The 15,838-nt window shown below is 39.7% G+C and overlaps 1 protein-coding gene across 8 annotated transcripts in view; it reads left to right on the forward strand.

Moving 5' to 3' along the window:
- FBXW11 (F-box and WD repeat domain containing 11) overlaps positions 1-15,838 on the forward strand; it is a 129,941-nt gene that overhangs the window by 29,700 nt on the left and 84,403 nt on the right. For 5 of the 8 annotated variants that reach the window (XR_005724851.1, XM_040262754.1, XM_040262755.1 and 2 more), the window contains exon 2: positions 10,977-11,078. The exons of the other annotated variants lie outside the window; for them this stretch is intronic. Coding sequence is in view for 4 of the 5 variants with exons in the window: in XM_040262754.1 (XP_040118688.1) it covers positions 10,977-11,078 (102 nt within the window). In the remaining variant the exon portion in view is untranslated. The remainder of the gene's footprint in view (positions 1-10,976; positions 11,079-15,838) is intronic. 8 annotated transcript variants of the gene reach the window in all.

The following is a 15,838-nucleotide window of genomic DNA, read 5'->3' on the forward strand; positions in this document are numbered from 1 at the left end:
CTTGGATAAACCCCATTGGGATTGGGTTCAAACTGATCTGACCTGGAACTTGCGAGGGGAAATCTGTTCTTTCTTGGCAGCTGAACCTCAGACTGGTCCTAGTACAACTGAGGACCCATGTGGCTATGCCGGAAATAGATTATTTTGTTACATCCTGTTCTTGTCATGCTGCTTAGAATAGAGATTCTGCTTCCCCCCTCATACATCTAATCCTTCCTCTCTCCAGCTTCTGTAAGAGCTCTGAAAAACCCTGGCGACAGTTTTGAGTTATGGGTGGTAGTTGTGAAGTGGACAACAGTGATTTTTTTTCCCTTTGAAATTACTCGGGAATAAGCTGTTATCGTTTTGTTGCTCACTGCCGTTTCTGTAAGTCACTAGGTAAAATGTTTTTCTAGCACTCAGCATTTTAACACATTTTAAAGCACAGGTATTTGAGACAGACTGAATTAATTCATGGGAAGAGAATTTGTTTTTATTTAAATTGTCAAGTTACTATTTGTAACTTATAATAATTTACATTATTCATTATATAATTAAACAAATATAACGCATTACTTAAAATTATACAGTGTAGTTTTAAAATATTATAAGTACTAGGTGTTCATTGGAGAAACAGTTAGAAAATATGCATGAATAGAAACTATAAAAGAAAATTTATCCTTCATCTCCCTACCAAAGAAAACTGTGAAGATCCATTTTAGTTTTGGGTTCTGGTATCTTAACTTTAGGGGCTTCCCTGGTGACTCAGATAAAGAATCCAAATGCTAATGCAGGAAATGAGGGTTCGATCACTTGGTTAGGAAGATTCCCTGAAGGAGGAAATGGCAACCCACTCTAGTATTGTTGCCTGGGAAATCCCGTGGACAGAGGAGCCTGGCAGGCTATAGTCCATGAGGTTGCAAAGAGTCAGACACAACTTAGCGACTAAACAGCATCTTCCTTTAGATAATTTGTGTGTGTGTGTGTGCGCGCGCATGCCCACAATGTCACTCAGTTGTGGCCGACTCTTTGTGACCACATGGACTGATGAGAATTGTCTGGACATTAAAAATGTTTTTTTAAATAATAGAATTTAAGGAAAGTTTGAGCTCTGGCTTTGAATTCTGATTCCATGATAACTTGGTTGGGTTGAATCTCTAAAACTTGGCAGAAAGTAAATTTCACTCTTCCACATTCTTATCCCTTTTTCTTTTCTCATTTCACTGCACCCTTCTCCCCATGCCCTTTTCTTCCTTTAACAGATATCCCAGCCTGCAAATACCATATGCTGTATTATCTATAAATACTGTGGTTCTGTAGTACAGTTGCTAAGAGTTAAAGCCTTAACATTCTTGGTTATATGTCACGTGGTTACTGTCAAACTCTGTCATAATAAAATACCACTATAAGGAGAAGAAAGCCTCTCACATATTGAGGCTTAGACCTCAATATTATGAATACTAGGTGTTCATCGGAGAAAAACTAGAACTAGGTGTTCATTAGAAGATGTGGATGAATAGAAATTATAAAAGAAAAAATATAAGTGTTCAGTTCTTTAAAATGCTTTGGAAAATACCTTTGAACTATGAATTAACATTTATCCTCTGACCTGATTATTATGATTCTTGGTTTTAAAAACAGTATAATTTCTTGGTGAGAGTTTACTATTTCTTATAGATTGCCATCAAACATTATAATATAGAGCAGAAGTCTCTGTAGTAGGCTCTTAAAAGCTGTGTGGCCTTATTTTCATTACAACTACTATAGCTTCTTGAAAAGCAGCAGTCTGAGAATTCAGACAATAGAATAGTTCCTAATTTGGATTAACTTTAATTCTTGCTTTATTTGCTTTGAGATGAGGACCACCTCCAGCAGAAACTGAATGGATGCTCTATAGCTTTCACATTCAGGTTTGGAGAGCTGGAGTTCCATAATCTGTTTGAGCCCACTTACTGTATCATTCTTCAGGACACATTCCCACTCCTGGAGGGAGAGTCTCAGTGGAGAGTGTGTGATTCACCAGGTGATTACCGTGAAATAGATCTTTGCTCCCACTCCTGTATTCTACCATCTCATTACCTGTTTTATATTTTCATTACTCTGTTTTATATTCAGTAGGTAGGGTATGGTGAGAGTTCTACTGGAAAAAAATTGACTTTAGGCAAGTATTTCTGAAGGTAAGTATTGGCCCATGAGTCTACTCTTTGTACCTTAGCTGAAAGAAATTTGCATTAGTTGTAAAATAAAAATAAGAGACTGTCCTTAGGCTCTCTAATAGACTTACCTTTCTTCTTTTCACCACACTTCACTCCAGCTGCTAACGGTCACTTCTCTGATTAAAAGTTTATTAGTTGTCTTATCATTGTCTCTAGCAATGGTTTGAATATTAAAAATTTTTGATGTCTCATTTGAAGGAATTACATGATTTTAAGCTCTGATATTTTATAATATTTATAAAAACATATGGCTTTTATTCTATTTACTTCATATCTTTATCATTCAGTTCAGTTCAATCCCTCAGTCATCTCTGACTCTTTGCGACCCCATGGACTGCAGCATGTCAGGCTTCTCTGTCCATCACCAACTCCCAGAGCCTGGTCAGACTCATGTCCATCAAGTCAGTGATCTGACCATCTCATCCTCTGTTGTCCCCTTCTCCACCTGCCTTCAATCTTTCCCAGCATCAGGGTCTTTTCCATTGAGTCAGTTCTTCGCATCAAGTGGCCAAAGTATTGGAGTTTCACCTTCAGCATCAGTCTTTCTAATGAATATTCAAGGCTCATTTCCTTTACGATTGACTGGTTGGATCTCCTTGCTGTCCAAGAGACTCAAGAGTGTTCTCTAACACCACTGTTCAAAAGCATCAATTCTTTGGCGCTCATCTTTCTTTATAGTCCAACTCTCACATCCATACTTGACTACTGGAAAAACCACAGCTTTAACTAGACAGATCTTTGTTGGCAAAGTAATGTCTCTGCTTTTTAATAGTTGGCATAGCTTTTCTTCCAAGGAATAAGCATCTTTTAATATCATGGCTGCAATCACCATCTGCATTGATTTTGGAGCCCAAGAAAATAAAGTCTGTCACTTTCCATCATTTCCTCTTCATTTGCCATGAAGTGATGGGACTAGATGTCATGATCTTAGTTTTCTGATTGTTGAGTTTTAAGCCAGCTTTTTCACTCTCCTCTTTCACTTTCATCAAGAGGCTCTTTAGTTCTTCTTCACTTTCTGCCATAGGGTGGTGTCATCTGCATATCTGAGGTTATTGATATTTCTCCTGGCAATCTTGATTCCAGCTTGTGCTTCATCCAGCCTGGCATTTCTATGATGTACTCTGCAAAGAAGTTAAATAAGCAGGGTGACAATATACAGCCTTGACATACTCCTTTCCTGGTTTAGAATCAGTCTGTTGTTCCATGTCCAGTTCTAACTGTTGCTTCCTGACCTGCATACAGATTCCTCAGGAGGCACTCAGGTGGTCTGGTATTCCCATCTCTTTCAGAATTTTTCATAGTTTGTTGTGATCCACACTGTCAAAGACTTTGGTGTAGTCAGTAAAGCAGATGTTTTTCTGGAACTCTCTTGCTTTATTGATGATGCAAAGGATGTTGGCAATTTGATCTCTGGTTCCTCTGCCTTTTCTAAATCCAGCTTGAACATCTGGAAGTTCACGGTTCACGGACTGTTGAAGCCTGGCTTGGAGAATTTTGAGCATTACTTTGCTAGCTTGTGAAATGAGTGCAATTGTGCAGTAGTTTGAGCATTCTTAGGCATTGCCTTTCTCTGGGATTGGAATGAAAACTGACCTTTTCCAGTCCTGTGGCCACTGCTGAGTTTTCCACATTTGCTGGCATACTGAGTGTAGCACTTTCACAGCATCATCTTTCAGGATTTGAACTAGCTCAACTGGAATTCCATCACCTCCACTAGCTTTGTTCGTAGTGATGCTTCCTAAGGCCCAGTTGAATTCGAATTCCAGGATGTCTGGCTCTAAGTGAGTGACCACACCATTGTGATTATCTCGGTCATGAAGATCTTTTTGTACAGTTCTTCTATGTATTCCTGCCACCTCTTCTTAATATTTTCTGCTTCTGTTAGGTCCATACCATTTCTGTCCTTTATTGAGCCCATCTTTGCATGAAATGTTCCCTTGATACCTCTAATTTTCTTGAAGAGATCTCCAGACTTTCCCATTCTATTATTTTCCTCTATTTCTTTGCATTGCACACTGAGAAAGGAAGGCTTTCTTATCTCCTTGCTATTCTTTGGAACTCTGCATTCAGATGGATGTATCTTTATCTTTGGGTTACTTTTGAGCAGACTTCTTCACTCTCTTGTCTTGCATGTGGAAAATGTTCCCCACATGGTCTAGGAAACAGCAGCTTTCTTTGATGCTTGCTTTAACTGGCTTGGTGTTGACTTGTTATTATACTTTATCTCCTACCTTTTGGCCTGAGAACCTCACCCGACCCTTGCCAGTGTGTTGCGTGGCCTGCTTCTATTCCTCTGACACACATTGTTGACGCAGTCTGTATGCTGCGTTGCTGGAAAATAAAATCTTGTGCATGCTCAGTCATGTCCACCTCTTTCTGACCCTATGGACTGTAACCCTCTGGGCTCCTCTGTCCATGGGATTTTCCAGGTGAGAATACTGGAGTGGGTGGGTTACCATGCCCTTGTCTAGGGGATCTTCCCTACCCAGAGATAGAACTCTTGTATCCTTCATCTCCTCCACTGGCAGGCAGATTCTTTACCACTGAGTCACTGTTGATGAAAAAAAAAAAAAATTGGGCCATACACCTGGGAGGATTGGCTGTTAACTGGTGAGCTGTCACACAGAGTGCAAGAGCTGCTGTCCTACAGGATGAAGGCTCAAGTTCAATAGAAAGGTATGGGGAGACCTCTGTGATTGGCCCCCCCCCCCCCCCCGCCAAAGTTTTTTAGCTCACACTTAGAAACTTCCAGTTGAGCTATTTCAAATCCTGAGAGATGATTCTGTGAAAGTGCTTCACTCAGTATGCCAGCAAATTTGGAAAACTCAGTAGTGGCCACAGGACTAGAAAAAGTCAGTTTTCATTCCAATCCCAAAGAAAGGCAATGCCAAAGAAAGCTCAAACTTCTGCACAATTGCACTCATCTCACACGCTAGAAAAGTAATGCTCAAAATTCTCCAAGCCAGGCTTCAGCAATATGTGAACCGTGAACTTCCAGATGTTCAAGCTGGTTTTAGAAAAGGCAGAGGAACCAGAGATCAAATTGCCAACATCTGCTGGATCATCGAAAAAGCAAGAGAGTACCAGAAAAACATCTATTCCTGCTTTATGGACTATGCCAAAGCCTTTGACTGTGTGGATCACAATAAACTGTGGAAAATTCTGAAAGAGATGGGAATACCAGACCACCTGACCTGCCTCTTGAGAAACCTATATGCAGGTCAGGAAGCAACAGTTAGAACTGGACATGGAACAACAGACTGGTTCCAAATAGGAAAAAGAGTATGTCAAGGCTGTATATTGTCACCCTGCTTATTTAACTTCTATGCAGAGTACATCATAGGAAACACTGGGCTGGATGAAGCACAAGCTGGAATCAAGATTGCAGGGAGAAATATCAGTAACTTCCGATATGCAGATGACACCACCCTTATGGCAGAACGTGAAGAGGAACTAAAAGCCTCTTGATGAAAGTGAAAGAGGAGAGTGAAAAAGTTGGCTTAAAGCTTAACATTCAGAAAATGAAGATCATGGCATCTGGTCCCATCACTTCATGGGAAATAGATGGGGAAACAATGGAAACAGTGTCAGATTTTATTTTTCTGGGCTCCAAAATCACTGCAAATGGTCACTGTAGCCATGAAATTAAAAGACGTTTACTCCTTGGAAGGAAAGTTATGACCAAACTAGATAGCATATTGAAAACCAGAGACATTACTTTGCCAACAAAGATCTGTCTAGTCAAGGCTGTGGTTTTTCCAGTGGTCAGGTATGGATGTGAGAGTTGGACTGTGAAGAAAGCTGAGTGCCGAAGAATTGATGCTTTTGAACTGTGGTGGTGGAGAAGACTCTTGAGAGTCCCTTGGACTGCAAGGAGATCCAACCAGTCCATTCTAAAGGAGATCAGCCCTGGGTGTTTTTTGGAAGGAATGATGCTAAAGCTGAAACTCCAATACTTTGGCCACCTTATGTGAAGCGTTGACTCACTGGAAAAGACTCTGATGCTGGGAGGGATTGGGGGCAGGAGGAGAAGGGGATGACCGAGGATGAGATGGCTGGATGGCATCACCGACTCGATGGACATGAGTTTGAGTGAACTCTGGGAGTTGGTGATGGACAAGGAGGCCTGGTGTGCTGCGATTCACAGGATCGCAGAGTTGGATAGGACTGAACGATTGAACTGAACTGTACTAGAAACTTTAGGCGTGCTAGGGTACTTGCAGTTCCTTGCATAGGACTATCACTTCTTAGCTCTTTGGCTTTGCTTTTGTTATTCATTCTGCCTGGAATATCTATTTCTCTCTTTTTTCCCCTTGGCGACCTCCTTCTCATCCTTTATGGTTAGTTCAGGCATCTTTCCCCTTTGAGTGTTTTAAGAGTGTGTATATGTGTGCTTTTGTGTGTGTGTGTTGTATTTACATGGCATATTCTCAAAGTTCCCTCCTATGAGTTCCCAGAGGAGAGAGAAGGTCTTAACTGTGTTTCTGTCTGCAGATATAAATTCAGATAAATTTTTTGTTGAATGGAGTAGAATTTAAGCACCTCAAGTCGGTTATCTCAAGCATGATGATAGGAAATAGAATAGGTGGGTAATGGTTCTGTGGAAAGTAGTTTAAAGAAAAAACTGGAGAGATTTATGGAAAACCTAAATCAGATTTATGGAAAATCTAAATCAGAGTGACATCAGAGAGACAATTAACATAAAATACCCCTTTGAGTAGCTTGTAAAAGAATTGCCTCTTTGAGAAGGAATCAGGGCAAGATATTCAAAAACTATTCCATCTAGACACAGACCAAAGTTAGCTTTTGTGAGTTCTTCTAAAAGCCGGCCAATCAGAGGCAAGGTGCCTGCAGCCACTTTTCCCTTTTGATTTGTGGTTCCTATGGCAATAGGAAGAAAGCCTAGGACATTTCTCTCCTACCTCTGTTAATAACTTTGCTTTTGAAAAATTCCAAAAGCTATTATTCTTTTTGTCCTTACAGAATTACAGTGTCTCTCAGCATGGTGGCCCTGATTTTGGTTTTTGATTATACAGTGTGCATGACAAAATTAATAAACACTATCAGTTTCCTTGATTAATGTTCTTTTCTTTCACTATACAACATATAAATATAAATCAATCTAATTGGTTATTTGCTCTTACTGTTAGAACCCCATGTGAATTAGTTCCTGTTCTTTGTGGACAACCCTAAATTAGAGTATTGGTTGTTAAATGTGAACATTAAAACAAACATTTCTTAAGGGTTTTGTACCCCTTAAGGATCTTCATTGTGATCCCACTGTGCTTCTCTTGAGCTCCAGGCTGAAATCTCAAGAGGAAAGAGGTTTGGTTTGTATTATTGTTAGCTTAATAAGTAGGTCAATAAGTGTTTCTTAAAATTGGTAAATACCCATGGTACCAGGATAAATTCTTCAGACATATTTTAACAATGAGGTAGTGTTCCAAAAGTTTAAAGATATGACCACTGTTAGCTTTTTTTTTTAAAAAAGAGAGAGATAATGGTGTGCCTTGTGCCTTGAACGGAGCTCAGGGGAAGAGACTTTTGTACTATTCAGTGAGAGAACGATGGACAATAAGTTACTCCACAGTAGTCAACATGGGTTTTCAACCAGGTCCCTAACTTTAAAATCAGCAGCTTCAAGAATCAATTACTACTTGTGGTCAAAGCTGCATTTTAATGCTCTTAGGTTGATAAATATGGAACTTTTAGGTTTAGCCATGCTTTACAAATAGATCAATGTCCTCTTGGACTGTTAGCCCTAAGAGTAGCCTTATTTAGACTAGCAGGCATAGGCATCTTTATAAAAAGATGGATGTATTTCCTAGAGTGGCATTTTCTGTTGAGTAAAAACTATTTTTACTGTGGTTGGTTATTTAGCTCCAAGGTAATTGACTGTGAAAGTACGGCAGTTCTAATATTTGTGATAAATACTGGCATCACTCTCTTTACCCCAGAATATCTTCCATGGGTGTTATTATAAAGATAAGTTCTTAGAAACTGGAGTGTCTTTAAAAGTCTTTTTCTGAATATACAAGTTCGATGTCAAGCTTTAAAAAATACCTGTAATAAATATTTAATATTTTTAAGTTAGGTTCTCAGGTTTATTCTATGTTGTTTTCCATATTTCCATCAGTATTAGTTAGATCACTAGATGAGTAGGGAACTGCCCACTACTGTTCTTCTTTGGACTTTATTCAGTTTCTTTACTTCTGAAGTCGGGGGAAGTTTGAACTAATTGGTCCACTTCTCACAATCCATGATTCTTTGGTTTCGTGAATGTGAAAATTGGTCTCTCTCTCTCTCTCTTTTTTTAAGTTTTGGATCTCAGGTTATTAGCTGAACCTAATCAGAATACATTACCTTATGCCTTCATGGTTTTTACCCTTTGAGGTAAATACATACTAAACTCTGCAGCAGGAACCTGTTTTTACTGAATCAATGAAAATTGATTTGCAGATGAGTTTTGGTGTTAATTTGGTATTAGTTGCTGAATATAGGTGTAATCCTTGAAGTCTGTTCTCAGGTATAAGTGATTCTGTGATTTGGATAACTACAGAGATTCCAAAAAGGGAGCTTAAATTGAACTATGAGGATGTTGGACATTTAAATTAAATAATGTATGCAATCTACGTGTGTATCCATATGTAATGTGTCTGGGCATTTTCTGTGCCTTCAATGTCTCGCTAGGCATCTCTGGATACAGTTTGTTGTAGTGGAAAGAAAGCATACTTGCTTAGAGTCAGACAGGTTAACTTGTCCTAGTTCTGCCATCAATTAGCCCTTGTTTTCTTGCGCTTTCAATAAGTTGCTGTTTAAACAAATCAAGCTCTGCTTTCCTGATCCCTGGTTTTCTCATCTATAAAATGGAATCATACTTATCTTACAAGGGTTTTTGCGAGGATTTACGATGTCAGCTGTCTGGCATATAACAAGAGCTTGATAAATGGCAGTTATTGTTATTATATTATCCAAACATTTGTTCAGCATCTTTTATGGCACTCTTTGAAAGTGTTTGGGTGATGACATATGTATGCCTGGAGTATCAGTGATATAATTCTACCATATTGGCTATGGGAAGCTTTGAAATGGAAGCATACTATTGGAAATACATGGTATTTTCTTCATTACCAAAAACCTGCTCAGATTTTTATTCCATTGAGCCCACTGGTTTTGTGTTCTTTAAATGCCTTTCCAAGTAATCTCAATACTCCATTACATTATTGGTGGGATTTAACTAGAAAGTACAGATGGTGGATAAGAAGGAACCCAGGCTTACCTGAGTTCAAGAATAGTGGTATTTGTTTATATTGTAGTTGGGGTAACCATAGAATTTACCTCCCAAACCAGAACACTTTTGAGAGTGAAAGTTACGCTGAGACCAGTGTAAACTTGGACTGTCCCAGGAAAGTCGGTATATTTAATCATCCTAATTATAGCTAGAATAAACAAGTTTATGAGGTTGGGTCTGAGACTTCTGGAGTATTTTGGTTGAACCCAAATACCCACCTTCAGTTTTGTTTGTTTGTTTGTTTGTTTGATAATTCATTTAGCCAGAGTAAATTAATTGACCTTGGGTTTAAAAAAGTACTTATTGAATACCACAAATAATCTAATGGTTTAAAAATAATAGCTACATTGTATTTGTTTATATTTTACTTTTTTACTTAATTCCCTTAAAACCAGCAAGCTCTTAAAGAATAATGGGAATGGGTAAATGAAACAAGCTTTTAATTCTTACTTGTGTTAAATGAACATTGTAAGCAAAGTCCAAAATGAAAGTCATGATTATTCTAAAGTTTTTTTTTCCCTTTGCGAAGGCAGAGATCTGGGTGACACTCAAAACCAGATGTGTTTTTATCAGCTCTTTTGTCTCCTTTATCTATCAATCTGTTGCTCATCTTTCTTGCTCTTTCTGCCTTGTGTCTCCAGGTGCCCTGTGATTTTATCTAGGGAAGTGCAGAAACTGTGCCCAGATGATCAAGTTTCAGGTGATCACAGCTTTTATAATAGAGGCATCATAGTCTTGTGGAATGAATGTGGGTTTTAATAGCAGCAACCAAAGTTTGAAATTCTGACTTTCCCCTCCTTTGCTGTTTGTCTTTGTGCAAATGACTTACCTTTGAACTTCAGTTTCTTGACACTGTGGTGTGGTAATTAGAGAACACATTTAAAGTGCCTGGCCCCATAGTAGGTAATGTAATGATGGCAATTGTAATTATACAACATAGACGAAAACCCATTGAGGCTTCCCTGGTGGCTCAGATGGTAAAGAATCTGCCTGCAATGCTGGAGGGTTCGATCCCTGGGTTGGGAAGATCCCCTGGAGGAGGGCATGGCAACCCACTCCAGTACTCTTGCCTGGAGAATTCCACGGACAAAGGAGCCTGGCGGGCTACAGTCCATGGGGTCACAAAGAGTTGGACACAACAGAGCTACTAAGCACATGATGTTAGAGTCGCAGTCTCACGACTAATCTTGTTTTGCCCTCATACTTTACAGTTCCCCTTAACGGGTTTCCACTGAAACATCTTTCTCTCCCTCTTGATTCTGCTCACGGTACCCTGAGGAGTTAGTGGCTGGCAGCAGAAACCTTTCCGTAGGACAGAAAGTGGGCCCTTTCCCAGGTTTCCGTAAGTTTTGCTGGACTACCACCCCTGACCTCCAAGCTGCCATGGGTGCACCCCCTGCCCGACTAACATTCAAGTTGCCTGTGTGAAGGAGTGATTTGTTGCGGCCTCTAACTGCTTCTTCTCTTCCTTCCTTTTTGTCATCCTGCAGTGTTCTGTGCCAAGGTCTTTGTGGCTAGGCTGCGCCAACCTGGTAGAGAGCATGTGCGCACTGAGTTGCCTGCAGAGCATGCCCAGTGTCAGATGTCTCCAGGTGCCTCTCTTCTTTCTTGTTGTAAATGTGTTTTTTACGTATACCATGAACATTTGTTGAAACTTGCAGTAGTGTGTTTAATCCAATGTTAAGTCTGCTAAATGTTCTGTGTAACCCTCTGCTTTCCTCCAGCCTGGGTGCCCTACATGGAGGAGTTCATACCTAGAGGGGCCCTTCTGAGCAAATGGGTCTTTGGCTGGGCCCTATTCTGCTCCTCTTTTTCTGCTCCTGCTTTTTATCCTCCCAACCCCCACCTTGAATATGTGATTCTCATGTTTAATAGTTGTGCATGTACCCCCAAAACCTTGACATTTTCCATTTGGCTACTTTTAACAGTTCTTTCTTGAGTTGGGAGGGTTTCATAATTAAAGTGGTGATTTTTCTATTTTGAAACTCATCCTTTTGGCTTGCTTTCTCTCTCTCCTTCCATAAAGGAGTGGAGAGGGAATCACTAACAGTATAAAGCCTCAAATTGAAGTTTATAAAGATCACAGCTTTATGCTGGCAATAACCATCAGTTTGGGCCACCTCCCAAAGACCAGATCTGACACCTGTCCTTAGGGTCCACCCAAGTTTTCCAGGCCGAGGCTGGCAGAGAATTCCACAGATAAAAGTAAAACTCTTTGGGGGTGTGGGAGGGGTTGCTCCGATAAAAGCTATTAGCAGGAGTGCAGCTGGGCTGCAAGAGAGTCAAGGCGGAAAACATTGTGACTTTATTGAGGAAGCTCTGTTTAGAGAAAGCATGTGTTTAATTCAGTATGGTTTCAGTAGCAGTATTCAGTTTTCATCACTGTATATTCCAGACAGTTTGATATATCTTTAAAAAGCAGTATTGAATTCCGGGCATCCTGTTGAGACTGCCCTGTTTTAGGAGAACACTGTAGAATCAGGAAATGATTTAGAGGGATCTTATTGATGGAGTGAGTTTACTGTTCTCAAGGTAATCTCTCTATTCATGTTTTCAGTCTTTAAATGGAGTTGGGGAGCCAGAAAGAGGGAAAAATTTCCTTCATATTAGGATTGTGAACATTCTGAGCTGCGCTGGTGTGGTTATTGATTCAGATTGCTTTCTTTAGAAAACAGTTAACTTGAGAGTGAAGTCAGTATAAGATCCAGTTGTCTTAAGAGTCTATATGAAAAGTTGAGTTAGGACTCTCAGGGTCCAGGGATTGGGTGTTTCAGTAATGCTCCAGTGTAATGCATATTTACTCTTGGAAAAGCAGCTTCTCTGCATGTGATATAACTTTAACAAAAATGTTTTTGAAATAGCAGACTGAGATTATTGCATGTGCTCTCCTTGGTGCTAAATAACGGATATTTGCATTATAGTAATAGTGTGTACATCTTTGTCTTCTATTTTTCTGAAAATGCTTACTTGAATGTTATAGTTGCTTTTTAGTGGATTGATCCAGTTTCTATCCAGAAATTTAAGCAGGCGAAGAATTGTAGTTGTTAATGACATCTGGAAGTGCAGATTATTTTTATTGCATTCAATTAAAAGTAATTGACCAATGGAAGGCATTATTCAGTATATTTTAGTAGCGGTATTGTGAATTTTCTGAATTTGGGGTGAGTGGGAGGGAGCAAATACCTTGAAAATGGAAACCCAGATAAGTTAATTCTTTGACTCATCTCTCCCAGTGAAAATCATTTAAGAGAAAAAATATAAACGTTGCCTTGAATGGACCTTAAAATAAGGTGAAATATTGAGTGATATTCACTGAAATGTTAATGGAACAAATAGTGTCTTCAGAGGTGCATTGGGGAATTTGGTTTATTTAGATTTTTATTTCCTTTAGTTTGTGGAACAATATGCGGCACAGTAAAGTGAAATATGTACTCAGCTGATTGGGGTTAGCAGGTCATTCGGTTTTGTTCCATTTGTGAAAGGAAAGTAAACATATGTAAATGAACTTGGAAGACTTTCCTTCTCTCTGTTCTTTGGTTTTATATATTATTTTAATTGTCTACCTCCAGTATCCAAAACAAATACTAAAAGTTAGTGACTTAATTTGAATAGGGGCTTTTTCAAAGTATGCCTATTGCTTATAAGCTACCTTTTATTTTCGTCACAAAGATGACTTCTGCATTCATATTCTCAGCAAGCCCATTTTAAGAAGGCCCTAGAAAAGCAGGAACAGGCTACCCGAAGAGCCTGGTTGACTGTGCTAGAGCTCTGGAATTGCATGAAAGGGCCCCCTTAAAATGACCAAATGCACCAGGGAACAGTTGCAACTTGAGCCAACGAGCCTATCTGTTGGCTGATTTATCTGGACCATTTGAAAAGCAGGAGTAAAGTTAGTACTGTAGTTGCCTTTAGGCATAGTGTATTCCTCTAGTTTCTGCTGTGAGAGAGGAAAAGGAATAGCAAAGACTTAAAACAATAAGATCCATTCATTTACCTCAGTAAAACTGTTTTAAAAAAAAGAACCCACTCACCACCAGTTGTACTCAGGGCTTCATATATATTAGCTTTGTGATAACCCTATGAGGTAGGTATTATTCCCATTTTTTCAGATGTAGGAGCTGGGTCTCAGAGGTGATATGTATGATTCAATTCAAGTTAATCTGTGAAGTTGTAGAGCTAGCATTTGAATTCAAGATTTGCATGATTCCAAAATTGATTTTCTTTCCTCTACACTGGAATGCTACTATTTCTAGAGATTTCCATTTTGGTTTTGTTTGTGAAAACTTTGCTACTGAGATATCCGGTGTGTGGCTTATTTAGTCATTATTTGAAAAGAAGAAAAGAAAAACCTGCCAAATATCTATGGAGGGAGGAAATTACATTCCCCTTACCAAGCTGAGCCCTCCTGAATCTTAAAGCTAGTGAGGTTGCTGAGTGGCTTTTCTGCAAATTCGATTCTATGAATATTTACTGAGCAGTTGGTATGTGCCAGGGCCTATATTGGTGCTGGGTGTATAAAGATGAGCAATGCAGATTTAGTCCCTGCTGTCTTGGAGTTCATTGTAATAAGCAGACCTGTGGACAAAAATTCAGCCTGAACCACAAATAAAGTCCAGGTGTGTATGTGTGTGTAATGAAATTCTGATGTTAGCCAAATATACGCACACTTACGTATATACACATACATACATACTTTTAAAAACTGTGACTAACCCTCAACATTTTTTTGGAACAGTTGAACTAGAATATCTGAATGCCTCTGAACTAAGCTGCTAAATCAATATTTCAGTTGGTTCAGTTATTCAGATTCAACCAGTTGCTTGTTACATCATATAATCAAGAGTTCAGACCATGTATCTATCACATATTATGTATGATAGTATAATCATCATTTAAGTATCATTTATGACTATATATGTATTACAGGTGTCATAAAATACCCACCTTGTTTTTACGTGTTGGGCTCTAGGTACTAGGTTATCTCATTGAATTCTCTATGAAGAAGTTTTCTAGTTTGGCTTCTTCGTCTATGAAGTTATGGAATTTAATTGACTTGCCTAAGGTTACACATTTATTTAAGTGGCAGAACTAGGTTAAGAGCCTGGATCTGGGGACTTCCCTGGTGGTTCATTGGTTGGGATGCTGCACTCCCAATGCAGGGGACCCGAGTTCGGTCACTGGTTGGGGAGCTAGATCCTTCATGCCCCAACTAAGAGTTCCCATAATTGAGACCCTACACAGCCAAAGAAGTAAATAAATATTAACAACCAAAAAACCTAGATCTGGGTAACTGCAAAACCAGTTGCCAGTTAACTTGGCAACCATCATTTTGGGGTTGAAAAAAATTCCCTTTTATTTTTATCATTAAAAGTTGAAGGCTGATGCACCTGGAATGTAGAGGTTCTGTGCAGTGAACTGACATACTTTCTTGATAATGCCATTTACAAGTTCTCAGCTAGGGAGAGTGTTAGTGATACGCCTTTTTAAAAAGTTGGACTGATTATGACGACTTGGAATGACAGAAGGGATCGTGTGAATTGAGTTTCAGTGCCTCTCTCCTAGTTCCATTTGGGTAGTCACTAGTTCCATTTGTTTAGTCACTAAGTGGCGTCCGACTCTTTTGCAACCCTGTGGACTTCAGCCTGCGAGGCTTCTCTGTTCATGGAATTTCCCAGGGAAGAAGAATTTCCCAGGGAGGGGGTTGCCATTTCCTGTCCCAGGGGACCTTCCCCACCCAGGGATTGAACCCACACCTCCTGCATTGGCAGGTGAATTCTTTACCACTGAGCCGCCAGGAAAGCCCCATTGTGGATAGTGCTGTGCAGCAATTAATAGAACTTTTTGACAGCTGCCTTTCTTGTTTCTTTTCTGTTCCCTATGTAGAGTGATCCACACTGATTTGAAGACACTACACTTGGAACTTAGAGCTACCAACATAAGAGAATGTTTTTTAGAGAAGGGAGATAGCTTGGTAGAAAGAAAGGTGATTTTGGAGCAGACAAACCTCAATTCTAGTCTTCTGTCTGATGCCTAGTAGCTGTGTGGCGCTCGCTGGCCAAGTTTCTCATTCTCCTGACCCTCAGTTTCCTCGTCCTTTACATGGAGATGGTTATATCTGCCCACACAGTTTTATACAGTAGAGGGAGATAGCATCTACACCCTACTATTGGCTGGCTGTTAAGGGAATTAAACTTCGCTTCTTTCATCGCTCGCCCCTGGTCCCCTGTCCAGCCTGACGGCCTCAGCGCCCCGGGCAGGATCAGAGTAAGGTGAAAGGCTGGGTGTGTGATGTCGCCCCTGCTGTCAGGGGTTCCTGTTTTGTCCAGGGCTGTCTCCTTAGGTCAGACGTGGC

Source organism: Oryx dammah, unplaced genomic scaffold (assembly GCF_014754425.2).
Source record: "Oryx dammah isolate SB20612 unplaced genomic scaffold, SCBI_Odam_1.1 HiC_scaffold_20, whole genome shotgun sequence".
Classification (NCBI taxonomy): domain Eukaryota; kingdom Metazoa; phylum Chordata; class Mammalia; order Artiodactyla; family Bovidae; genus Oryx; species Oryx dammah.